Source organism: Ambystoma mexicanum, chromosome 2p (assembly GCF_040938575.1).
Source record: "Ambystoma mexicanum isolate Mex_15411 chromosome 2p, UKY_AmexF1_1, whole genome shotgun sequence".
In the NCBI taxonomy this organism is placed as follows: Eukaryota; Metazoa; Chordata; class Amphibia; order Caudata; family Ambystomatidae; genus Ambystoma; species Ambystoma mexicanum.
This window is the reverse complement of record NC_090923.1, coordinates 1,461,526,013-1,461,553,603: the sequence shown is the minus strand read 5'-3', so window position 1 is coordinate 1,461,553,603 and position 27,591 is coordinate 1,461,526,013. Positions and strand designations below refer to the sequence as shown.

At 49.2% G+C, this 27,591-nt stretch overlaps 1 protein-coding gene across 6 annotated transcripts in view; it reads left to right on the top strand.

Annotated features, from left to right (window-relative positions):
• The window catches only part of FANCA (FA complementation group A), a 3,206,914-nt gene that overhangs the window by 656,285 nt on the left and 2,523,038 nt on the right, over window positions 1–27,591 (top strand). For all 6 annotated transcript variants that reach the window (XM_069646037.1, XM_069646039.1, XM_069646038.1 and 3 more), the window contains exon 10: window positions 17,797–17,863. In XM_069646037.1, the coding sequence (XP_069502138.1) occupies window positions 17,797–17,863 (67 nt within the window). The remainder of the gene's footprint in view (window positions 1–17,796; window positions 17,864–27,591) is intronic.

The window sequence follows — 27,591 nt, the reverse complement described above, 5'->3', positions numbered from 1 at the left end:
AAATTCTGGTTTCACCATAACCGTCTTGTGGCCAATGCTGGATTTGACTTTTATGGACTTCATTCATTCACGGTGCGTCACCCTTTCTCAACTCTCATGCTGGACTTCCTTTACATCCTGTACTCATGGTGGCCCTGAATCATGCTGTTCTCATCTTCATCTTGTATCCTGGCTTGCAACATTGTGTTACTACTGACTTCTGCAATTGTATTCACTCTCCCTTCTTGCTTCTCCACTCTTTTGACTGCTAACTCTCTGTTCTCTCCTCCTTTCCCTTCTCCCTTTTCCTATCTCCTCTCCTTACTTTCTTCTATGCACTTACTCTATCAGAATTGTCCCTGGACCTAGTGTGATAGCAACCTTGTCTGTCTCCTCCCCTCTCCCCTTACTGGTTTTTCCTCCCCACCCCCACCCCCTCTCCAGCACTATCTGAAATGTTGCCAGGCCTAGTATGGTAGTCGCTTGTTTTGTTCCTCCCCTACCTTTCGCACCCCTCTGCCTCACCTCTTGTTTTTCTCCGGCTCTACCAGAAATGTCATCAGGCCTAGTACGGTAGTCGCCTGTCTGTTTCCATTTCCTTCCCACTCTCCCCCTCTCTTCCTTATCTATGTCTTAGCTCTTGCACCATCTAAAATGTCGTCAGGCCGAGTACGATAGTTAATTTCACATCCTTACTGTTCATGGCCTGTAAGAATGTCATTGTATTTTCCCTTGTTCCCCCCCCTTGCCTTGAAGCGCTTTGAGACACATTGTGTATAGGCGCTATATAAATAAACTATCATATATATCATGGTGAAATGAAACAGCCTTTTTTTGCTTTCTTAATGACCTTGTAATTTTTTAACAAATCTTTCCCAAAAAGTCCAGTCTGGGTTGGGGAGAAGAGGGGTTGGGGGCAAGGCATGTGAGGGTGCGTGACAAACGTTTTGCTTACAAAATATCAGGTACATCCGTCATACAATTCAAAGGTTATTAGCAATTTCATTTTCGAGTTTCTTATGGAACGTGATACTCGGGTATAGTTCGGCGATCGCCACAGTATAATATACTAGACCAGCCAAGCAAGTATATAAGAAAAAGACAGTAACCAGCCATGGCTTTGATTAGTCTTCACTCTAGGACATAAAATAGGAGTTGATCCTCACAGGTAAGTAATAGGCCTATATAAGTCCTAAAAAGCATGGGGAAGCAAGGGATTAGAACAATAAAGAGAACAGGAAGGAGGGGCGTGGCTTGATGGCTACGTGAGAGGACGTTCCTTGGAGGAGCTCCCGATGATCCGATCCTGGGAAAAAAGTGATGGTTTTTGGCGGACTTTCGAGCCCACAGTGCATCTAAAGGCGTATGAAAGTGGGGGGCATACGGTGCGTGCCCTCCCCAACGGCGAGACTGCATATTCACGGAACTAGACCCCGAAGAAGGTGGCGGTCGCGCGAAGGAAGGGGAGCACCCAAAATGGCCGCCTGTGGACAAAGGGCTATAAAAGGTCCGACGAGCTGAGGAAGACATGGTTGGTCGGAACGTGGGCGAGCCCAACCAGATAGACGGGTCGCATGCGCCTCGGGCTGGAAGCAAGAAAATAAGGGCGAGCCCCCACTGCAGAGGATACAGCTGGGCGCGTGGGCCCAATCGACGCAACAGGATGTCTTCCAAGGTGGTGCGACCCCGGATCAAGCAGCCTACGATGGAGACCTATGCTAGGTCGCCCTCGGGCGCGGAAGGGGGAAAGAGCAAAGAAACCCCTGCGGCGGCGACGGACCCACCAGGTACCATCCAGGAGGTGCTGGCAGCAATTGCTGACCTGAAGGTGGCCTGGGAGACGAAGCTGGGCCTGGCCATGAAAGAGTTGCAAGAGGGCCTAAACCTCAAGATAGGAGCGGAACCTGTTGCGCCAGGATGTGCGAACGATCGCGGAGCACACTGCGGAACTGGAGAAGGAGTTGGCCCCGACCGTGGAGGCGTGCAATACACACGCCAAGGAACTTCATGCCCTCGTGCAGCGAGGGGGCAATTTGGAGGACAGAGCAGGGCAGGCGGTGGGGCGCGCCAGGCGCAATAACATTAGCATAGTGGGGGTACCGGAGGGAATGGAAGGATCGAACCCCACGTTTTTCGTTGAAACCATGCTTTTGCAGGCGATTACAGGCGGAGAGCTGACCCAGGGGTTTGCGGTCGAAAGGGCGCATATGGCCCTGACCAGGAGACCGGCCCCAGGAGCCCCCCCGCGGCCGTTGATTGCAAAGATCTTGAACTATCGTGACCGCGAGAAGATTCTTGAATTTTTCCGGAAAGGGGGCACGATAGAAAGGGGGTCAGCGAATGGGGAAGGGGGGAGGGGGCACGGTTCGTTAACAGAAGGGAAGGAGCCAGGAAACGACCCTACATGGGGAACATTATGGGGAGGGATGGGACGGAGATAGACCGACTAGATGGCATCGGGTAATCTCAGAATTGTGACCTGAAATGTACGGGGCCTCAAAATCTACCTTAAACGCAACAAAGTGATGATGTATTTAAAGAGGATGCGCGTAGACATAGCCCTGCTGCAAGAGACCCACCTCACTAGGGAAAGGCTGGAGGTGGTCGGGAGGAAATGGAAGGGCACTGTTTTGGGGGCGGCATACTCAGCGTACGCCAGAGGGGTTGTCACTTGGGTGGCGCCCCACGTGCCGTTTCGAGTGCTTGATTCTACAGTGGACTCGGAGGGTAGTATGGAGGTGATAACGGGTCTTTTGGAAAACAGAGAAATACACATCATAAATTTGTACGCCCCCAATAACGATACAGCGGCTTACTTTAGGACCCTCTACGGTAAACTTGGCCCCCTGGCGGGGGGTACGGTAGTGTGGGGGGGGACTTTAACTGTACCGTAGACCCCAGTATGGATAGGTCCAAGGACAGGGCAGGAAAAACGGCACCTGCGGCTAAAACGCTGAGTACACTACTGAAAGACCTAGGCCTAGAGGATGCGTGGAAAAGGCTGCATCCCACGGATAGACAGTACTCAGACTACACAGCGCCACATGATTTGTACACAAGGTTAGACTACATGTTTGTAACAGCCGGGATAGTGAGAGAAATAGAAGGAGCAGAATACAAAGCCCGAGTGCTGTCGGACCACTCGCCCTTGGTGGTAGACTGGAGACATCAGCCCCCACGCCCGCAGATCCCTACATGGAGACTTAGGACCGAGGCTCTGCAGGATGAGGGGTTTTGGGAGGGCCTGAGGGACGCCATTGAAGAATATTTTGATACAAACATGGGAAGCGTAAGCTCTGTGGGCACACTGTGGGAAGTGTTTAAGGTGGTGGTGCGTGGGGTAGCTATTTCCCAAGTTAAGGGGCTACAGGGGGGGGCCGAAAGGGAGCTCCGGGAGGCGGAAAGGGAGCTAGAGGAGCTCACGCTTTGCGTGAGCACCGCTCATGATAACAGAACCAAAGTAGAGGAGCTACAGTTGTCCTGCAGTGCACTCTGGGATAGACTGTGCAGACTCAGCTACAGGAAATATACGGAGAGGATACACGCAGGGGGCGACAAGCCAGGCAGACTGCTGGCCTGGCTCTATAAGAGTGAGACCCCCCGCTCGGTGATTAGTGAGATTCAGGGCGAAGGAGGTAGCATATGCAACACCCAGAAAGAGGTAAATGAGGAATTCCTTAACTTTTACAGACACTTGTATGAGGACTCGGGGGCGGATATGGGCCAAGACATATTAGACACATTGGGGGACATTGGGCTGCCCACCTTAGATGATCTAGAATGTTCTGAGTTGGATGCACCCGTCACCTCGGATGAGCTGGAGGTAGTGATTCGGAACTTGCCCACTTCCAAGGCGCCGGGTTTGGATGGGCGGCCCAGCGAGTTCTACAAAACATACCAGCATGAGTTGCTCCAGCCACTGCTTGCCACTTTCAACGAAGCCTATGAGAAGGGAGAACTCCCGTTGTCCCTCCGTGAGGCTGTAATCATCCCACTTCTGAAACCAGGCAAGCCGGCCGTGGAGCGCGGGTCTTAAAGACCGTTGTCCATGCTCAACCAGGACAGCAAAATACTCACAGCGGTGCTGGCTAATAGACTGAAGAGGGTGATTAAGAAACTGATACACCCAGATCAGACGGGATATGTTCCGGGCAGGAACATCACCGATAACCACCGGAGGCTACACCATGTCATAGACCAAACTGAGGAGGACACGGGCGAGCTGGCTATAGTGTCGTTAGACACGGTCAAGGCCTTCGACTCGGTACGATGGCCCTGGCTGAAAGCGGTCCTGAAGGGGTATGGAGTGGGACCCGGATACCTCAGATGGGTACAGTTATTTTACAGCACCCCGATGGCAAGGGTCAAGACAGGGTCCACGGTCTCAGATTCTTGGCAACTGGGCAGGGGGACCAGACAGGGATGTCACTGGTCACCTATGCTATATATACTGGCATTGGAGCCGCTGGCAATATGCCTGCGTCAACAATATGGGGAGGTGGGCATAAACACGGCCAGTGGAGAGCATCTGATATCATTATATGCGGATGATATGCTCCTTTATTTACGCTACCCAGAAGAAAACCTACAGTACGTCCTAGAGGTGATAGAACGGTACGCCATCCTCTCCGGAATATCGGTGAACCCTGGAAAGGTCAGCCTGTTCCCTTTGGGTAGATATAGGAATGTCCCGGTGCAGAGGCTGCCTGTTTTGCCAATACCATGGCAGCCCGTAACATTTAGGTATTTGGGAATAAACATTTACCACAAGATCGAGACAGAACACAAGCACAAAACGGAAAAGGCGATAGAGGGGATTAAGAACAGTATGGTATTTTGGTCCAGACTGCCCCTGACCATGATGGGGAGGGCGGCCTTGCTCAAGATGGTGGTCCTGCCTAGACTCTTGCACTTTTTTTATAAACGTCCCGTTTCTGATACCCAGGAGCCTATTAGCGAAACTTCACAGCGCGTGTAGGGGTTTTGTGTGGGGCAGCTCTAGGAATAGGGTGGCTCTGTGGAAGCTCCAGCACCCGTGCGACAGGGGGGGGGGATAGGCCTGCCTAACTTCGAACTCTATTACCTGGCGGGGCAGCTGCAGTACGTAGCCAGGTGGCTCTCGACTGAAGATTCGGCGGAAGCCAGGCTCCTGCGCGAAGATACAGCCCCATACTTTCTGATGGAAGTGGTGTGGTTGGGCAGAGATAAACTGGTGGGCAAGGGGCGGTTACTGAGGTTGGGCTGGGAGATCTGGCACAGGACATGGAAGACTGGGGGGGACTCGGAACCATACTCCCAGCAGGCCCCTTTGTTGGCTCTGTGTGGGAGCAACTCTCAACTACTTGAATCGGTCTGCAGATACTGGGAACAGGTAGGCCTAGCCACCCTCTGGGACATATGGCAGGAAGGGGAGGCGGTGGACTTTCAGCGGCTGCAGGAAGAGACGGGAGTACATGGTGGCCAATATATAACCTACACTAGGCTGGTGAAAAAGACTAGAGAAAGATGGCCGGAGACAGTGCTCGCGGAGGATCCAGATGCCTCCCTGGAAACCATGCATGATGTATCGGAGGGCGGGCACGAAATATCGAGGATAAATGAGCTCCTGCGAGCAAGGGCAGGGAAGGAGTTGCTCCAATTGAGACAAGATTGGGAGGAGGAGGTGGGAGGACCCATGACGGATCGGCAGTGGGAACGGGCCCAGAGGCACCATAAAAAGGTGTCCCGTAAAGCGAGATTCCAACAGCTTCAATTGTATGTTACCCACAGGGCTTATTTAACCCCCGGGAAGATTGCAAAGTTTGGGGGATCAGCTATACAGCAATGCCCCAGATGTGGGGAGGTGAACGCGGGACTGCTACACATGTTTTAGGCTTGCCCGGAGGTGCATAGATTTTGGAACGAGGTCAAGACGAAACTGGCTGGCGGGGGGGTTGTGCTGGATGTGGCATCGGCCTGGTCATGCTTGCTTGGACTATTCCCTAGACCCCGGCATTTGAAACACATAAGCAAGATGAAGGACCTGGCCTATGTCTTGGCCAAACGTAGGATCGCCATGGGCTGGAAGGCGGCCCACAGACCTAGGGTGGAGTTATGGTGGACAGACCTCTTGAGGTGGGCGGAAGCTGAATCCGTAGTCTGGTTTGAAGCGGTCACCAGGGGGGGCGAAGAAGAAGTAGGGCCCTTGCTGGCCTGGCGGCAATTGGTGGCCTCGTTGGCAAACCCTCACCAGGGTGACAACGAAACAGAGGACCTAGTTGATGGCTGTCTAGGTAGTGTGCCACCCAGTGATGTTCCCATAAACGATATGTGAGAACCGGCTCTAGTTTGAAGGGGGAGGGGGGAGTTGGGGAGTTAGAAAATGTGTTGGAATATGATGCTTTCTATGTTTTGAAACGGTTGTAGTGTGTTTGTTTGACCTTAAAAAATAAAATAAAAATATATTGCAAAAAAAAAAAAAGAGAACAGGAAGACAAATCCAACAGGAGTAAGTAACATTTTAATTAAAGTACTGGGCCTTAATAGGTCCCAGTCACCTTTTGAAAAAAGTAGAGTTAATATATCCACTAGTAACACAATTACTTTCTGTAAATTCCATAACTTGATTTTGGCGTTTGAGCAATAAAAGTTTGCAGACAAAACATCAAATAATATACAAATGTAAAAGATCACAAATAGATTTCCCATACGTATTCAATTAGCTTGAGAATAGTGTTAAGAGTGGTCTGAATATCATTCCATTATGACACATAGGTGACTAAGTTCATACCAAAGCAATTAAGATAGGATGCAATGATAACTTGATACAGTTAATGGACCATAAGCCATGAAGTTCTATGCCAGGTGGCCTTACTCAAGGGTCTGTTCCCCAATGGGACATTTGCTCCCAAGAGCAGTTCCCAGCAGCATATTTTCACAGGACAGGTGGCCGATTTCTATTAGGGAGTTTAACGGGGGTTGACATATCTTATATTCAGTAAGCGCTCGGCTAAACTGTGTTCTCTAAAATCAATTCTAATGGAATCATATACCATGCCTCCCTGACAATGTAAAATGGTGCAGCATGTGATTTACTCCCGGGTAACAAATAAACAGCCCCTCACTGCCCAAATCCAGTTGATACACTTGTTTAAGAGGGCCAGCTTGGGGATCTTATGAAGATATATTGACCCCTCCTTGCCCACAATGCCTTGGGCCTACTGTTGTTAACATACAATGGGAGTGGCCCAATCCAGCTGTTCCCCTTCCAAATATAGAGGTTGCCCCAGGTGCCCTAGCAACCTTGGGGCCCAGGAAGTGCATCAACGAGGAAGGGGCCGGATAGTGGATATTTCTACTATTGACACTGTTTAAATCTATCTTGGGCGGTGCCTCATCACCCACTGGTGCAGTTATATGGAAAAAGCTTATTTCAGGCCTATTAGTGAGGCCACTGCCACCCCGAGTAACACCAGTGTAGTTGGATCTTGTTTCAGGCATAGATAAACCACCTTCTACTGTTTAGCCAGGGGGTTGAAGAGAGGGACCCAGACAAGACAGTTGTCCCTTCTTACACATGCCCCTACTAACCAATTAAATCAAATGAAAAACACATTTTTTGAGCATCAAGGTTTCAGCAAGCACAGTACTGTATTGGCAAATGCTAGACGCTGACCCCTCCATCCCTCCCCCCACCCCCCATTCCCCCTCACATCAGAGTAATTTGGTATAGAATTAACAACTTGCTCGCGGGGGAGAAAAAAAACAGGTGATCCTTTATCTGACGGGAAATCACTAGACACCCCCACTAATGTGACCTGGGTTCCCATTTCTGCGATCCCTCTATTCTCGGACAAGTAGCTTGCTTGACCAATTTTGTAAGGCAAGGTAGCTCATCAGAAGCAGGCATCTCGGGCAGAGTTGTTCTACCCCCGCCCCTGGTTGTTGAATTAATGAAAGGGGACAAAGTGCGGTTACACTCCGGCTGGCAGTGGCTAGGGAGCCAAATAACTGAAGCTGCAGGGGTTGTATTCATGATCGTACTACGACTGGTAGGTTTGTAAGTGTTCTGGAATCCTGCAGTGTTTGGGAGGAGCCATGGCCCCTTAGCCTCAGTGATGTGCTCCAGACAGTAGGGACTATAGGCCCACTAGACCCTCTCTCGTCCAACTGTGGCCTGGGCAGAGTTCTCTCGCTCGGCAGAGCTCCAACCCGGTCTGCTCCTTCCCTGCACTCTCCGACTTCTGAGTCTGTTTCTCTCTCTCCAGGTCCTCCCCCCTGCTTCATTTGACGTTTTGTTTTATATCTGCTGACTGTGTTGAACGGGCTCAGGTGTGAGCCGTTAAGTTTCATTGCCTGATCTTGGAGGCCTCCATTATGGAGACATGCCTGGTTAGTCCACAGGCATGCCTCCATAGTCCTCTCTTTGCAAAGACCTGGGGATACCTTCTTCGCTATGAAAGGGAAAAGGGGGATACCATGTCTCATCTGTGGGGTCCTCCTCCCCTCTCTCTAAGGTTCCCCCGCCCAGGTGATCCTCCCTCACATATCCACCCCCATGGTCTGGATCCAAAACTGATGGCCTTCTTTCCCTGGCCACCTAGGAGGAGGATAACTTGGAGAGAGAAGTGAGGACACCCTCAGATTCTTCACACCTTCCGAAACTGAATACCTCTTTCTCCAGCATTGGATGCTGTGAATATTCCCCATCGTCAGGCTGGGAACCTCAGTCATTTTAACTTAGCGTTTTCCTATGGAAAACTTCGACATTTCAGTGTCCTATCAATGTCCTTTTTGGGTGCTTTAGTCCCCACCAATAGGACCTAGGGTATAAATAGCCCTGCCCCCACAGCTTCCCTTCAGATTTCAATCGTCTCCGTTTGTGTTTGTTGTGGATTTTTGCACGTGCTTGTCCTATTGTGTTGTGATGTCTTCCGGGACTCTGAAGAAGTCTCTGTTCCGGCTCTGTGCGACTTGTGGGCTGAAGAAGGTGTATGAGGGGGACGGGCATACGGACTGCCTGTACTGCCTTTACCCCCATCACTCTGCCGGCTCTTGTGAGATTTGTAGAGGATTTTTCGCAAAAGACTCTTAAGGACCGCAATCGGTTGTTGGCTTAATAATGGCACCTATGCCGCCTCTGAGGTGGGGTCGGTCCAGAGCTTGTCCTCTGTGCGGCCTGTACAGGTGGGGGATCATCGCCGAGCCTCCGGCTAAGAAAGCTCGTCCTGCTCCTGAGTCGAAGGTGGGGAAGAATGGTAGAACCTCTTCGAGTAAGCAACTGTCGAAGGGAGCAGCTTCGTCCAAACATGGTCGGTCGGACTATTCCCGGGGTTCTGAAGGTAGGGCCGAGAAGTTGGCGTCGCAGGAGAAGGCCAAGAAAGACTTGTCGTCGAAACACTCCTCTTCAGGGGACCATCACAGGTCGTCCTCTAGCAGGGAGTCCTCTAAGCACCGGTCCAGCGCTGCTAAGCAGTCCGGTTTGTGTGATAAATCTTCACCGCAGGTGGCGGTTCCGACAACGTCCTCATCGACGGGGGTCCTGTCATCTACGGTTCCTCTAACATCTGTGGTACCGTCGTCGAGGGTTTGATAAAGGCCCAATGCTTTTCTCATCGTCGAGGATGGATACGGACGGATTGATGCCGACGAGTGGCACGTAGCAGGCTTCTGCCTTTGTCTCACTGATGCCGGATGCCATTCTACATCAAGAGTCGGCTGCTTTTTCTGTGTCCTCGGAGGTGGACGACGACTGGGAGCCGGTGTTGGGGCCATCGGCCCTGGGGCTTCAGTGTGTTGGACCTTTGACATTGGGGGCTGTGGGGGCTGGTCCGTCTAGTTACCTGCTGGTGAACCCGCAGGCTATGTTGTTGCTCCAGGTTCTGTCCACGCTGCAATCCTTGCTGGGCCAGCTGGATTCAAGGTTACCCCCTCTGAATGTGGTTCGGGTGGGGCCTGTCATGGATGCTGCTGGTGTTCCTCCGCGTTCGTCGGCTGCGGCTGGGCTGCCGGTGCCTCTGCCGGTGAGTGAAGTTCAGCCACGTTCCTACCCTGAGGAGGGGGAGCTGCTGGAGTCGGAGTTGGCCAGTGTGCCTCATGAGACCATGTCTACTGGCTCTTCGTTGCTGACGAGGGACCCGGCATGGTATTCGGACGGGGAGGTGGAACAGCCTCGTAGTCCAGCGCAACCATCCCCTCCTGATGATGTTTGGGAATTCCACGCCATAATGGCTAAGGCGCGTTTGGAAATTGTATTGACTCCTGAGGAAGAGCGGAAGGAGTGCTTTCTGTTCGACCACATGGGCAAGAGACGGTAAGCTGTATTCTCCGTGCCTATCCTGGACCACATGTGGCAGGAGGGCCTGCGCATGATGCGCCATCCCTTCTCGGAACTGGCTGTCAAACGGAGGCTGGAGAAGAAGTTTAAGGCCCCCAACTCTACCCTAAAGTGCTTAGTGTCGCAGCCCATTCCGGAGTCTGTGGTGTCGGCGGCGGCCAGCCCTAAAGCCCAGAGTCAGCACAAGTGTTACCCCCTCCGGACAGTGATGCCAGGAGACAGGATGCCTTCGGGAAGAAGGTTTTGACTGTTGTGGCGACGACAGTGAAAGCGGCCAATTCCTTAGCGATCATGGCACGCTATGATTGTGAGATATGGCATTGGCTAGCGCCTCTTTAACCTCTTTTGGAACATCTGCTGGAGGAGCACCGCAAGTCTGCCATGCTTTTGGTGCGTGAAGGGGAGGAGGTTTCCAATCACAGTATTAATATTGCCGTTGACCTGGCGGAGTCCGGCTTCAAGCAGATTAACAACGGCGTAGTGCTGCGTCACCAAGCCTTGCTTAAGTGCACAGACTTTCACCCAGAGTTGCATTCTAAGGTTCTGGACATGCCCTGTGAGGGGGAGCAGTTGTTTGGCGAGAAAATTGATGAGGCCCTTAAGGGAATGAAGGAGGACACTGAGACTGCTAAATCGTTGGGAGCTTTGCAGAGTGGGCGCTCTTTTTGCCCATTCCGAGGGGCTTTGGGAAATGCCCGGTTTACTTCCACCAGAGACCGGGTGTACGGTCGGTCTGGTTATTCCTACCAGGGGTATTGGAGGTTGGTGCAGTCGGCTCACAAGAGTTGGGATTTTCAGGCCTCAAGGAAAAGAGGTGCGCAGCCCTCCTCCTCTAAAGGGAAACAGGCTAAGCCACAACAATGACTGTCTACCGGGCAATCTGCTGGGGGGCAAGGTGGCAATGCACGTGGACGAGTGGTGCAAGATTACGTCAAACCGTTGGGCGTTGGACACAGTGCATCTGGGCCACTCGCTGGAGTTCAAGTGTTCCCCGGCTTCCATTCCCCCAGAGTATGCTGTGCAGTCTCACCTTCACATCCTGCGGCAGGAGGTTGTACTTCTGCTACAGAAAGGGGCTATAGAATTGGTTCCGGTGGCCAAGAAAGGCCAAGGGGTTTATTCCCGCTACTTTGTGGTGAAGAAATCCAACGGACAGTGGCTTTCCATTCTGGATCTTCGGGCGTTGAACAACATTCTGCAACGCCTGAAGTTCAAGATGCTCACTTTTCAGGAAGTCATTTGGTCAGTACAGCCGGACGAGTTTCTGGCGTCGTTGGATTTACAGGACACATACTTCCACATTCCCATGCGTCTAAGGCACTGCAAGTTTCTGCGGTTTGTCGTAGAAGATGATCATCATTACCAGTTTTGGGTACTCCCGTTTGGTTTAAAGTAGTCTCCCAGGATGTTTACAAAATGTTTGGCACCCGTAGCAGCGTGGCTCCGACGGGAGGGTCATAACCTATACCTGTACCTGGACGACTGGCTGGTGTGGGGTTTGTCGCCAGGGGAGGCGCAGTAAAGTCTTGGCGCTACCATGCAGCTTTTGCAATGGCTAGGCTTCGCCATAAACTTCAGAAGTCCTTTCTGTCGCCTTCCAGGGACTTGGTGTTTCTGGGGACAGAGTTTCAGACTCATCTGGGATTGTGAAGCCCTCGGGCGAGAGGGTAATGAAGGGCGGAAGAGTGGAAGATTGGTGCAAGGGTGTCGGTCCGGACCTACATGTCACTGCTGGGGGCCATGGCGTCATGCATTCCACTGTTGCCAAACTGTCGTCTCTTCATGAGGCCAGTGCATGAGTTCCTCGCGGACCGGTGGGCTCAGAGTCGCGGATTGTGGTCTGACAGGGTGGTGATCGACGGCGGTCTGGTGGAAGCTCCTCGCTGGTGGCAGTGCTCAGAAAATCTGGTTCGGGGCATGCCGTTGCTGGAACCGGAGTTCCACTTTACAGTTGTGGCGGATGCTTCTCAGATAGGATGGGGGGTGCATCTCGGTGGCTCACAGGTTCATGGCCTGTGGTCTCAGGTGGAGTCTCGGTTCCACATTAATGTGCTCGAGTTGAGAGTGGTACATTGGGCCCTGAAATTGTTTCTGCCATGCATACGAGGTTCAGTGGTGAGGGTGTTGACAGACAATACCACCATGACGTTTTATCTCAGAAAACGGGGGGCCACACGTTCCAGGGTGCTGTCGGAAGAAACACAGGAACTGTGGCATTGGGCTCTGTTGCACGACATTGGCATAATGGCGTTTCATCTGCCAGGAGTGTTGAATGTGCAGACAGATGCGCTCAGCAGGGATGTTGGCCAGCTCCACAAATGGCAGCTGAAGGAGCAACGGGTGTCCATGATCTTTCAGAAATGGGGCCATCCTCCGTTGCATCTCTTCGCAACGAGGGAGAACAAACAGTGCAGGGAGTACACCAGCAGGTGGGCTCACCCAGAGTCTCTAGGGGATGCATTCTTGTTCCCGTGGACGGGCCGGTTTGCTTATGCATTTCCTCCATTTACGCTCATTCGACTGACCCTCCAGTGGATTTGGAGATACCCATGCCATGTGATTCTTGTGGCTCCGTTCTGGGTCAGGCAGCCGTGGTTCTCGAATCTCCTTCATCTGTCCATAGCAGAGCCGATTGGGTTGGAAGCAATGCCGGACCTTCTGTCTCAGGACAAGGGCGCTGTCTGGCACCACAATCCGGGATCTCTCAGCCTGAAAGCTTGGCTCCTGACTTTGCTGAGTTTGGCCTGCTAAGGCTTTCCAGTGACTGTCAGTGAATTTTGGAGGCGGCAAGAGCACCGTCCACGAATGTCTCCTATGCTTGTAAATGGAAAAAGTTTTGTGTGTGGTGTAAGGGCCAGCCGGGGGTGGACCCTTTGAACATTTCACCTGCGCAAGTTCTTCCCTACCTGTTGCAGTTGGCAAAAAAGGGCCTGGCGTTATCCTCCATAAAGGTACACTTGGCGATTTCTAGATTTACTCGGAGGCGGCATGCAGCTCCTCTGTTTAGTGATCGTCTCATCAAGCATTTCTTGAAGGGGTTGTTTCGTACTTTTCCTCCAGTCAAGAAGTTTCCGCCGGTATGGAGCCTAAATGTGGTTCTGTCGGGTATGATGAGACCACCGGTTGAACCGATGTCGACAAATCCTTTGCAGTTTTTGTCAAGGAAGGTGGCTTTTCTGGTGGCCATTACTTCGGCTAGAAGGATGTCTGAGTTGCAAGCATTGGGTGTGGACCCTCCATACTTGAGGTTCTTAAAGGACAAGGTGGTGTTGGCTACAAATGCGCACTTTATCCCAAAAGTGCCAACAACATTTCACAAATTCTCTTCTATTGTGTTTTGCCCTCGTTCTTTGCTTCAGCCTCCACGCCTGCAGAACGGGCTTTGCATTTGCTGGATGTGAAGAGGGCGTTAAAGTTTTATTTGCATCGTACTAAACATTTCAGCCAATCTAAACAGCTGTTTGTGGCTTATGGGCCATCCGTCAAAGGACGGGCAATCTCCAAACAAGGACTTTCTAGTTGGGTGTCCTCTGCTATTTCGTTCCGCCACACGAAAGCTGGAAAGCCTTTGGGAAGGACTCTGAGGGCACACTCGACGAGGTCTACGGCTTCGTCGGCGGCATTATGGTCGGGGATTCCGCTTGTGGACATTTGCCAGGCGGCCTCCTAGGCGGTGTCGCATACCTTTTCCCGGCATTACTGTATGGAGCGGCAGCATGGTGAGGATGTGCAGGTGGGAGGGGCGATCCTGCAACGCCTGTTACAATAAGGTAAGCCCCGCAGCTTCGGGGTATATGTTTTGACCTTGATCACTGGATGGGTTTCTTTGTCTCATGTATGTGATTCTGTTTCTAAACTGGTTTGCCTTTCCACTCCGCCATGCATGATTGGTACTGCTATGTAATCTATTCACAGCAATTGAATCCATGAAAGATCCAATGCTGAAGAAGGGAGTAGTTTCTTACCTGTAACTCCATTTCTCCAGCGTAGGTATCTTTCATGTATTCACATGCGCCCGCCGGCCGCCCCTGCAAGCAAACCTGGTTCGGGTTTTCTCTACTTTGGAGGTTAAAATCTGAAGAAAAGCTGCGGGGCTATTTCTACCCTACATCCTATTGGTGGGGACTAAAGCACCCAAAAAGGACGTTGATAGTACACTGAAGTGTTGAAGTTTTCCATAGGAAAACGCTAAGTTAAAATGGCCGAGGTTCCCAGCCTGACGACGGGGAATATTCACAGCATGTGAATCCATGAAAGATACCAACGCTGGAGAAATGGAGTTACAGGTAAGAAACTACTCCCTTCTCTACCCCTGCCCCCCAGACACAAGCCCATACTCACCCGCTGGATCAAAGAACTCGCCATAGACAACCAACATATATCCCCCTCCACATCTGTCAAACCCCTTAACTTCACCATTTGACATGCAAGTCAAAAGTTGGCGTCCTATGCCCCCAGTGACCAGCAGGATAAATAACTTGCGACTTTCTTGAGAAAGCTAAGGGGAATATGCAAGGGGTTTGTCGTGATTGGGGGAAATTTTAACTGTGTAATGGACCCTGAGAGGGATAAAATGCTACCAACCACAGCAGCGGATAAAAGAAAGATATACCTTGACGGAGCTATTCAGGGAATTGGGATTAATTGAAAAATGGCGTTTCTTTCATCAGGATGATAATGATTATACACATTTATCTGCGGTTTATATGGGCTATTCCAGGATATATATGATCATGATTTCAGCAACCTTAGTGCTGACTGTGATATTGGTGGAAATAGGGCTCAAATACTCCAAGACCTTGCTCTAGTTCTGGTGAAGATTCTATCTGCAGTAGCCGCAGAGAAAAGTAGAAAACCATGGCACTTAAATGATCTAGTATTAAGGGATGTAGCGATCAAAACACACATTGAAGAGGTAAGCAAAAACGACTTTAGAGAGAATGACGTAGAAAACATGGACTGGAGGACTTTATGGAAGGCAAGCAAGGCAGTCATGGAGGGGGAATTCATTGAGAGGACAGCAGCATTCGTGAAAATGATGGAGGGTACTCGAATTGCACTGGAACAAATAATTAGAGAAGCAGAAAATGAGAAACAGAAGAGGTCGGTTTAAGGCTACAAGGGCATTAACAAAGGCTTGAAATCTGTTGGAGGCACACTTGGCAGATCGCTCAGCCCAACTGATGTTACATACCAAACAATCTTACTATATTAGCGTAAATAAGGCAAATGGATTTTTGGTAGCAAAGTTACGCAAACGGAAATTGAGGAATTGCATTGCAGAGTTGAAGGATGAACAGGTGACCTCCAAAGAGGGCAGAAGGATAAATTGGAAATTATCGAAACATACTATGGGAATGTGGTGGGGGGCAAAGATTTGGATTTCGATAAACAACAAGAATTGTTAATGAAGGCAGACCAGCCCGAAATTATGTCTGAGGATAAATAAATATTGGATAGACCCATATCCCAAGAAGAAATAGCAAAAGCAATAGATGCCCAGCCCAGAAATAAATCCCCAGACAGTTTCAGTATTTTATACTATCATACATTTAAAATGCTTTTGTTGCTACCGTTTAAAAAACTATTTAACATGGTTGCTGATAAAGGAAAGATTTCACAGGACATGGCACAGTCAATGTTTATCTTGGCGCTTAACCTGGATAAAATGCGAGCGACTGCTCTGGCTACTGCCCTATGTCACTCCTTAATGAAAATTCAAAGATTTAAGCGAAGGTAATTGATTACATTTTGAGGGTCCACCCTACAATAATACACCTGGACCAAACTGGATTAATTGTAGCGAGAACTACCCATGATAACATAAGAAGGGCAGTCAAACGCAGAGAATGGGGACGGGCGTTGGATCAGAAAATGACAGTGGTAGCATTTGACGCTCATCGGACATTTGATAGCATAGACTGGACCTATCTGGATAAGGTACTGGAAGCATTCGGTTTGGGCCCCAACATTTAGGAGTTTGATCCTGGCCGCCTATAAGAGCCCCTTAATGAGGGCTAGTGTTAATGGAGCACTAATGGAACCCATACAAATACTGAGATGCACGCCTAAGGGCTGCCCACTATCTCCCCTGGTTTTTGCATTGGCTATGGCCTGTTTAGTAAGACCGGACAAGGAAATATTTGTTATAAAAAGTATGGGACAATAATATAAAATAGTGTTAAACACAGATGATATCCTGCTCTTTTTAAAAGGTACGGGGAGAACTACCTATAGTGATAAAGGTCCAACAGCAATTTGGAATGAAATCAGGGGTTCACGATAAATTGCACGAAATCTAAAGGACTGAATATTAATGAGAACCCCAATGTACTATGGGATGGGACAGTAAGTTTCCCATAGTATGGGAAAAGGAAAGAATAGAATACTTAAGAGTCAACTTAGCAGCGTCCTGCAATGAGCTCTTTTGGGCCAATATACCAGAACTGTGGAGAGAGACGAGTGAGGGACTAAAGAGGTGGGCTAAAGAAGAGAGCTTAGTCATGGTTCAATTAGTGTTAATGGCAATGACATATCTCCATGTTGACAGTGGGCAAAGAAAATGTGCCTGTATTTCCCTGTAAAACATGTTTTCATGTTGGAAGCGCTGGCAGTATTACATAGTAAAACATGTTCATATTGCTTGCTGCCAGCGTTCTTACTAGTGTTGCTCTTGGAGTTCCTCACCCTATGTGACCTTCCCCTGTCCCACACATACTCACACACGTATTCAAACAAAATTCTTCTTTTACATTATTTTCTGCTCGCAGTGATATCCTCTCCCCATCAGGTCTGGCTCCTCTCTTGGCAGCAGCACATAGGTATGTCTGGTAACTAATCAGAGAACTACCTCACTGCTCGCTCTGTCTCCCCTTGCTTGTGAATTGAAGGATGTTTGGGGACGGGGGGTTGGGAGGGTCAGGATTCAGCACCCGACCCCCACAGCCCTGCTTCAGATCTTAATTGTGTCCTACAAAGTTCCATTCTTAAGTGCTCATTGGACGCAATGAATGCTGTGACATCCGTGGCAATCTACAATGCAAAGAGATGTACATGTGTAAAGGTTGTGCTGTTTTGCAATAGCACTGGCACATTCAAAATACTTTGCAGGCAGACCAATTAACATCCGTCTTTTCTTTTGCAACCCATTCACAGACTACGTACTACAACTCCCTTTGCATTGTGGAACAAGCAAATGTTTGCTCCATTATGTGAATGGAGTTGAGAGTTTTGCAGGACCTGCATGCTTGTGAATAAGTGAGGGCGCCCTAGCCATCAATGTTGCCGTTATAGTATGAAACCAGGACCTTTGGAAGGGATTGATTAGTGACAGAAGTTTAACAGTTTGTTGGTAGGGGCTGCCCCATTCCCCAATCAATATTTCTGATAGTAATTTGCATCAATTATTTTCAGAAGTTGTCCTCTTCAGTACGTTGTGCCTGAGCTGAGTGGGTGCTGGTCACTGTTTGAAATTGAGTTTCTACTTATGTTTTCTGTGTTAGGGTTCCTTAATGCCATCACTGAAGAAAAGCAGATACCATGCAAGAAACTGAAGGTAGCAGAACACTGGTAAGAATGTTTTTCCTCCATTCTATGTATTCTAATGAACAAACACTCTCCACACCACAGTCCATCCTTGTAGCCCTATATTGGTGAATTCTACTTATTAGTCAAAGAACAACCAATTCACAATCACTGATGTAATGCCTTAATGGAATACGGATTAATCAGGGAAATATGCTAATCACATAATAGAACAACGAGGTAATGAAAATCATAAATTGATTTTCTTACATTGTAAGTGACCCATTTAGAATTTAAAATAAATTTAATCAAACATGCAAGGAAAGGTTGTCAAAGATGTAACTCAATGAAAATATGGATCCTGAAATGAAAGTATACAAAATGATCATTGAGATGCCTAATATCAGGACCGAACCTGTATTAAGGGGTGAACAGGTTGACAATTAAAATGCTGTTTTCATTGTACATTACTATTTTCAAACTATTCTGCACCATTCTATAATTCCCCACACTCAAGACACTATTTACCCCACCTACTCTGGATCTTTCGTTAATCAGATTTTCTGTTCGTAAGCGTAGCACATGTATCTGTGCTGCCTAGGCTTCTACCTGGCCACACTAGTTTTAAATGTCTTCCTCATTTTTCCAGAGCTCTCCAGCAGACTTTGTGTATGCATGAGCTCTGTAATATCTATCAATTTTCTGATTGTTCCATCTGCTGTTGTCTCATCTCTCCTGGTATTGTTGCTTCTGTTCTGTCTAGTAATGTTATTTCTGAGGCTTGTGGAATCTGCTTAGATCACATGCTGTGCATAGGCCGACATCTAGTGGAAGCTGCGGAGTATTACAGTTTGTTTTTCGAAACTCGAAAATGGGCGTCGACACAGGGCGTGCCAGTAATACTATCCCTAGTGTGACGTCCACTGTACCCAAGATCCCTCACGCGTCTAGGATCCTCAGATTGTTTTTTTCCGCCATACTGGTCGGAAGCATTTTGCGGAGTCCCCTGGCCTTAGCCATACTTTTGCTAAAAATGTTAAATAATAATCTATTGACATCCTTCCCCACCCCAATGTCGAACTTTGACACTCGACGCCGGCTGGAGAAGAAATCGACCGTCGGCTGCTGCACGACGGATTTGGGCCTCGGAAGGCCGCTGGCCTCGGCCCGGGCCTTCGAAGGCCTCCAGCCTCGGCCCTGCAAGTAAGGAGAGTGGGGGGTGGTACATACTCTACACTCTTGGTATATAGGTACACCTTATACATTTCCAACACTTAACAGCCCGCTGACTCAAGGTGCGTATGGAGGGTACCCCTTTTCAATTCTGCCCCAAGTGCAATCGCAAATACCCTTGGGTCGACAGGCACGCCATGTGCAATCTCTGCTTGCCGAGGGACCACCCCGAAGCGAACTGCAGAGTGTGTAGTAGGTTTAAACCTAAGACACTTAAGGATCGTTCGATGAAGCGTTGGGCCCACCACGCCAGGCAGGCGGCCATGGCAGCGGAGGGCGCCTTCAGCGACGGCAGCAACGCCATACTTTCGTACGGCGAGGGCATTACGGCGTCGAAAGACAGCCGAGCGCAGGTCCCCGTCCTCGGAAGGTTGTCCGGCAGGGCGGCTATGGGGAAGACCCCCGGCGACACAAGCGCTTCACATACTACACACACTAAACACACTAAGTCCAACCGAGACTCGACGTCGAGTTCTCGGAAAGAGGCACAAACAGAACGGTCCGATTCGGTGTTCTCTGGGCGCTCTCGATCAAGATCGCTGCATGACTCCAGGCAATCATCCACTCTTGCCAAGAGTGCCTCGCTCCCTAGGCTAACAGAAGTTCGATCGTCGGAAGACGACTTCCACCCCCATGCCGCGCTCCAGGAATCGGAGCCCGCAGTTAAAGCCAGCGAGGCCCCACGCTCGAAGGACAGGGACACCACCCCCAATCCTCGACGCCAGGCGTTGAAAACCTCCAGAGCCACTAAAGGACAGGGAAAACATTTTTCCATGCACGGGGAGGGGGAAAACAGCAGAAGAAACAACCTTTGCACTCTTCCACACCTGTGAAACACACCACTCCCCCTAAACAGACAGACAAAACCAGGTCTGCTGATATGTCTAAGACCAGCAAAGCTACTCAGGATAAATCCCATAGACTTGCTGAGAGAGTCATTCCCAGTTCCAAAAAATGGTCCAGTGAAGACATAGATAGGGTCATGTCAAGAATGTCTTCTTTGCCTGATTTTTATGATAAAAATCCAGAACATTTCCTCTCGTATGATCCACAAGGGGCAACACCCTCAGGCTCTACTGATCCTATCCCCCCAAGTAAAAAGCCCCGGTTTGAAACTCCGATGAGGTCATAACCCTTCGAGGTACAACCATACGCAAGACCATACTCACTGTATCAAGGAGAGGCTTCCTTTGGTGAGGACCAAGAATTTGGTATGGTAGAAGAGCAAACCGGGACGGGCTACTATGGGGATGATGAGGATCAGGAAGAAGAAGAGGAGGGCCCGGAAACATACAGAGTAGATTCCCCGGTAGAGAACGAAGCCCCGGTTACCGACTTCCCGGTCGATAACCAACCCCTCCTAAACGAGGTTCTCGCACACGCAGCAGAACATTTCCACATTGACACCCACGGTGTCCAGGAGGAAAGGGACTTCGCAGAAGAGTTAGTGGGAGAAAGGAGGCCTGTTGCCCAGACCATCCCTATCCTTAAGTCCATTCAGCGGAGAATAGATCCGTCCCTGGTGAACCCGAACCTCACCAGAGCAGTCAATCCCAGGGTTGAAAAGCTTTTCAGGGCGGCCCAGTCTGACCCTCTCTATATAAGAGGACATCTGAAGCCAGACTCCCTAGTTGTCACCAACACTCGTAAGAGGGCTGGAACACCCTTGTCATCGTCCGAAGCTCCTCCCGACAAGGAGAGCAAAAAACGATACGGTTTCGGCAGGAAAGTAGCCTCAACGTCTCAAGCAAGAATTGCAAACTCCACCATCCTGTTGGCCAGCTACAACTGCCATCAGTGGGAAGAAGTCGCGGCACTCATAGCCTCTGCTCCTGAATCTTTAAAGGGCCAGTTAGCTCGGATTTCCGCAGAGGGTAGAGCCGTGTCTGGTTGCATTTTGAAAGCAATCTTCGACGCCGCGGACAACGCAGGCAGATTGATAGCGGAAGGCACTGTTATCAAGAGACATGCGTGGTTACGGCAGTCTGGTTTTAAGGCAGAAACCCAGGCATCATTATTGGACAAACCGGTGGAAACCGATCTGTGTTTGGTAAGGCGGTCGAAGACGCACTGAAGAATGCCAAGGACGAATACGAAACACTCAAGTCCCTTGGCCAGTTAACCAATAAACCCCCTAACCAGAGAGGGAATAGTAATTTTCGTCGCCCACGCGGCCAAAATTCCCAGAGAGAATCTACCTATTCCCAGGGGCAGGGTACACAGTGGAACAACAACCAACAGTCTACCCAGGGTTACGGCAGGGGTAATAGGAGAGGTCGTGGTAAGGGCAAAGGCAGCCCCAACAAGGGAGGCGGCACGCCTCCACCAAAGCAGTGACGCTCAGTTCATGGTCCCTTCTCACGCAACCCCAGTAGGGGGACGCTTTTCCAACTTCACCCATGCTTGGGAAGGGATCACATCAGACAGATGGGTGCTGTCAACAGTATCCACAGGATATTGTATAGAACTACTACAGCGTCCCCGGAACCCTCCTCCACGACAAAGAGTACATTCTTTAGAACATCAGAAGATTCTCCTCGAGGAGATAGCCATTCTGCTAGAAAAGGACGCGATAGAACTCGTCCCGGGACACCAGGTAAACAAGGATATTTATTCAACTTACTTCCTTGTGCCAAAGAAAGATTTGACAATGCGCCCAGTATTGGACTTATGGCCTGCCAACAAGTATTTCAAGCCCCAAAAATTTAGACAATCCCAGTGTACCCTTATCTGGACGACTGGCTCATAACGGGGGAAACCCCAGGAATTTGCAGGACAAACATTCAAAGGACTATCAACCTCCTCCACGAGTTAGGCTTCTCAATCAACGAGAAAAAGTCAAGCCTAGTGCCAAGCACCTCAAAACAATTCATAGGAGCAATCCTAGATACCCAAGAGGGGTTGACCTTTCCTTCAGAAGAAAGAATTCGGAATATACTACTGCAAATTCCGCATTATCAGTCCGGTCAACAAATAACGGTACGCAAAGCAATGCGTTTACTGGGCATGATGGCGTCATGTATTTACCTGCTCCCCCACGCGCGCCTGCGCATGCGTCCCATGCAGGAATGGTTGGCGAAACAGTGGTCTCAGGCAAGTGGTCAGTGGGACGATCTAGTGGTCGTTTCGCCAACACTGGTCAAAGCTTTCACTGATGGACAAGAGAGAATCTCGCACGGGGGAAACCCTTTTACGATCCCGAAGTACAGGCAATAGTCACTACAGATGCATGCCTGACGGGGTGGGGAGCTCACCATCTCCACCACACAGCTCAGGGTCTCTGGTCTCACTCAGTGGCCAAGAACCACATCAACCTGCTAGAGCTTCTGGCAGTATTCAGAGCGCTTCAGGCGTTCGAGCCCCACCTACTAAACCTGTCAGTGCAAATCCGGACGGACAGCACAACAGCCATGTTCTACCTGAACAAGCAAGGAGGGACTCGCTCGCCAAATCCGTCCAAGCTTGCCCAGAAAATCTGGATATGGGCACTCAGACGGAACATCTTCCTGTCATCACAACATGTTCCAGGGGAGCTCAATTCCCTAGCGGATGCTCTGAGCAGAGACTCCCTCCCAGAGGAGCACGAATGGGTTCTACACAGAGAGGTCGTAGAAAATATCTTCTCTCAGTGGGGTTTCCCCACTATAGACCTATTCGCCACAAGCGAAAACAGACAATGCCCAGGATTTGCATCCAGGTTCCCCCAACCAGACTCCCAGGGGAACGCCCTGTGGATGAACTGGTCAGGGATGTTTGCGTACGCTTTTCCACCAACTCCTCTCATCAGGAAAGTGGTGAACAAGATGAACAGAGAGTCAATGACGCTCGTCCTAGTTGCTCCCATGTGGGCAAGACAACCGTGGTTCCTACACCTACGCAGGATGGCGGTGTGCGAGCTCATCAAACTTCCAGCCTGGTACAACCTACTGTCCCAGCACCAAGGTCAAACAGTGCACCAGCAACCCAACTCAATGAACCTGGCAGCATGGCTCCTGAGGTCATAGAGATTGGACATCTCAATTTGCCACAGAGGTGTATGGACATCCTAAAGGAATCTAGGAAACCAAACACAAGGCACTGTTACTTTGACAAATGGAAGAGGTTTGTTATCTGGTGCCAGAGTAGATCAATCAACCCGGTTGATTGCACTCCTTCCACTATTGTTACATACATGCTCCACCTGCTAGATGCAGGATTGGTTTTTAATTCACTGAAAGTACACCTGGCAGCCCTGCCGGCTTACACCACTTCCCATAGCAAGGTTTTGTGGTGTAAAGTACCAGTAGTTAAAGCCTTCATGGAAGGAGTAAAGAGACTTCACCCTCCTATTTCAAACCCACCACCAGGGTGGGACCTTAATGTGGTGCTAGCCAAGCTCATGGGCCCCCCCTTTCGAACCCATGCATAAAAGCAGTCTCAAACACCTGACTTATAAAACGGCCTTCTTAGTAGCTATTACTTCTATAAGAAGGGTCAGTGAAATTCAGGCTCTGTCAGTGCAGGATCCCTTCTTTACTGTCCATAAAGACAAACTGGTTTTACGCACACACCCTAGGTTCTCACCTAAATTTATATCTAAATTCCATGTAAACCAGTCCATCGAGCTTCCGGCTTTCTTCCAGGACCCGCAAAGCTCGGCTGAGGTGAAACTACATACCCTCGATGTGCGTAGGGCGGTCCTCTACTATGTAAATAAAACCAGACCGCTAAGAAAAACAGATGAACTGTTTCTCTCCGTAGCTACAGGCAGAGAGGGGGATCGCGTCTCTAAAGGTGCCATCTCGAAGTGGATTATTAACTGTATCCAGCTGTGTTACTCACTTTCTGAAAGAACTCTGCCTTTCACGCCAAGAGCCCACTCTACTAGAGGCATTGGGGCCACTCTGGCTTTCCTTGCAAATGTACCCCTTGACACCATTTGCAAAGCAGCTACTTGGAGCTCTATTCACACTTTTACTCCGCATTACTGCATTGACACCCATTCCAAGGCAGATACACAAGTGGGACAAGCCATTCTAAGACACTTATTTGCTCATGACCCTTCTCACATCCCACCTCCTTCTTCAGGTACTGCTCGCTAATCTATGCACAGCATGTGATCTAAGTAGATTCCACAAGCCTCAGAAGGGATACATTACTCACCGTAATCGTATTTCTGATGCTTGTATCTGCTTAGATTCACATGCGACCCACCCTTCCTCCCCTCTGAGAGAAGGAGCATGATTGCTTGAAGTCTTACCTTTCTGTCTATCTGCTTGGATTATCTGTACTCTCGCTACTCCTCATGCTACCTCATGTCAGAAAAAATACAATCTGAGGATCCTAGACGCTTGAGGGATCTTGGGTACAGTGGACGTCACACTAGGGATAGTATTACTGGCACGCCCTGTGTCGACGCCCATTTTCGAGTTTCGAAAAACAAACTGTAATACTCTGCAGCTTCCACTAGATGTCGGCCTATGCACAGCATGTGAATCTAAGCAGATACAAGCGTCAGAAATACGATTACGGTGAGTAATGTATCCCATACGTTTTTAATGATTCTTCCACATCCCTCTCATTCCACCATACTCAGACCTAGGCCAAGCCAAACTTGCAAAAAAAGTGACCAACAAATATCTACTTGTCACTGTAAAATTTGGAGTGTGCCCTGAATAATCATGTTGTGGCTGCGGGATTCCGCCACCAAGTTGAGGTAGGATGCGACAGTCTGACCCTTACTAGATGTTTACAAAAATTGGCATAAATTGGTGGTCAGTGAGCCTCTGCTCTCAGACAAAGACTGTACCAATGCTGAAATAAAAATGGTGGAGAAACTTAGAAATATATATTTGAAAGCTGTGTCTAAAATTACTGAGACCCTGGCATAATACATACCTCTCACTGCAGTGTTGAAGGTCTGCACGGAATGGCTAGATAAATAGAGGAATTTAGATGATGGATGCTAGTTGTTAGAACTGCTGTTTCGAATGGTGATTAAAGAGAAGGTGAAGGGAGCCTTGCAGCTCACATTTGGGAGAATTGTAAGTTTCAGGGTCTGTCGCATCCACGTAATCTCCAAGTTGTTCACATGACTGGCTATCTATTGGCCTAGGTTTTCTTTGTTTGGCCAACTTGTGTACAACTACAGATATTCTATGTACTGCTGTGAATTGGCTTACATTAATCGTTAAACAAATTTAGCAATTAATAAAATCACACTCCAGGATATAAACATTGCTTAAATAGCAATTATCCTTTTACTAAAATGCTTTTAATAGTCATATACTTATAATTGTTCTAAAATCATATAACTACTCAACTTTCCTTCCAGTTCCATAATCACGCATTTTACATATTCAGTTAATGTTACAATTAATTAAATCTGATAACCTGAATATCTCCCAAAACCGTCAGTCAAAATCGTCTCAATATAATGTACAAACCTCCTAAAAAAAAAGTTCAGTCTAGAGACCATATAAATGCACATTAACATATACATCTGGCCTAGTGGACATAATCCTCATACCCATGTGTCTCTTTTTATATATAGTTTATAATGAATAAAGGATACATTTGAGTAGAAATTGTTTAGTTCTTTCTGCCAAGGTTTAGTCAGTGGTTTATGTTACAATAGTGTTTGTTTCAGGATAATGGCATCCCATGTCTCGTTATGGAAAATCTCATTTAGCAATTTCCCCAGTGCAAGGATAATTTTGGTGCTTTCAGCGTTGCAAAGTCTGAGCCACCATGTGTCAATGTCTTTTGTGCGACTATCATTTACGATAGGTCCAAGATATTTTGTTCTTGTTGGCTCTAATTGGATGCACACAAGTGCTAAATGTTTCAGAGTTTCCTTTTCTTTGTGGCATAGGCAACACGATTGGTTGCTTGGATTAATCTGTTTCCGATGTGCTAGTACCTCTTTTGATTTAAACAGGTTTAGTCTGAATCGCATGAACGTCGCTCATTATTCCGGACTGGGGAACTTGTTTAAGTAGCTTGGTATTTTATTCCAGCCCTTGACTTCTATGTTGACATGAGATTGAAGCTTGATTTTTGTTCTGTTGTCTTCTGTTCTACTCCAATCGTATTCCCAGTATTTCTTTTTGGCTGCATCAGGATTATTAACAAGGAGGTCATGTGTAACGCTCGCGTATGAAAGCAAGTTTAAACAACATTTTGACCACGCTTGAATCACAAAGTCAGTGTGTTTAACCTCATCACTTTTTAGAATGAGATCTGGCGTGGTCCCCAGATTCAGTAGGGTTTTTCGATATAATGATGGGGCATTCCACTCTACTATCGCAAGAAGCGATCGTAAGCCAAGTTCGTGTCTGATGAGCTGCACAGGCATGCTTTGTGTTTGGAGTAAGATTATTTTCCAGAAATGCCCTTCGATGGTAGGCCAGATTTCGTGTGTCCACTCTTCCACTTATGTCCATATCACTTAAGAGTCGAGGAAGCCCTGGCCTTGGCAAGCACCTCCTGGCAGTAAGTCGGGATATTGTTGCCTCTAGTGCTGCAGGAGCCAGGCCTGTAGGTGCAACGAGGATCATCCTGCACCAGGACCGTCTGAGTTGACTGATGAGTCACAGGAGCAGCGGCAACGGAGGGAACGAATAGAGGAACAGGCCGTCCCAGGGGAAGGAAAATGCATCCCCCAAGCTCCCCGGCTGGAGAAACCTGCTGGCGAACTTCTGGCACTTGGTGTTTGTCGCTGTCGCAAACAGATCGATCTGGGGGTTGCCCCATTTTCGGAATAGGAGATCTACTTGATCTTGTCGAAGCTCCCACTCGTGGTAAGAACACGGTCTGGAGCTCCAGGACGTTGATGTGCAGCGACCTCTCCTCCGGGAGCCAAAGGCCTCTTGCGTGGAGAACTCCGGTGGGCGCGCCCCATCCCTCCACGGAGACGTCCGTCGTCACCGTTTCCTGATGCCCTGGGGTCTGGAAGTCCATGCCCGCTGCGAGGTGTGCGCAGGTGCCCCACCACTGGATCGCTTGTTGAAAAGCCTCATTAAGGGAGATCTTGTCTTCGAAGCTTCCCGCCACTTGTATCCAACAGGCGTCGAGGAACACCTGCAGCGGCCGCATCCGCAACCTGCACATACGCACGAGGTAGATGCATGATGACATCATGCCTAGCAGGGACTTGATGGACCTCACTCTGGCAACTTCCATGGTCAACAGCCGTTGTACCTTGCCCAGATTGGCTTTTATCCTCTCCTCCGACGGTGACGCCAGCCGCACCACCGTGTTGAGCCTGGCTTCCAAGAACAGGGTGTCCTGCAATGGCACACAGATCCTGCGCTTCCTTGGAGAGAGCTGGGGATCTGGTGCCCCCCTGCTTCCGGATGTAGAAACTCCCAACACTTGAAAGCACAGTAAAAATCTGAAGATGGCTGATAGAGGAGGGGCTTCGGTAGAGGGCAGTCATTGGCTGGGGGCAGTATGACCCAGAGGCCAGTGATTGGTTATTAGTAGAAAGACGGTTCAGAAATGAAACTGAAACTGATTTTTTTCTTTACCGAGGATTCCCAGCCTGACGACAGGGAATA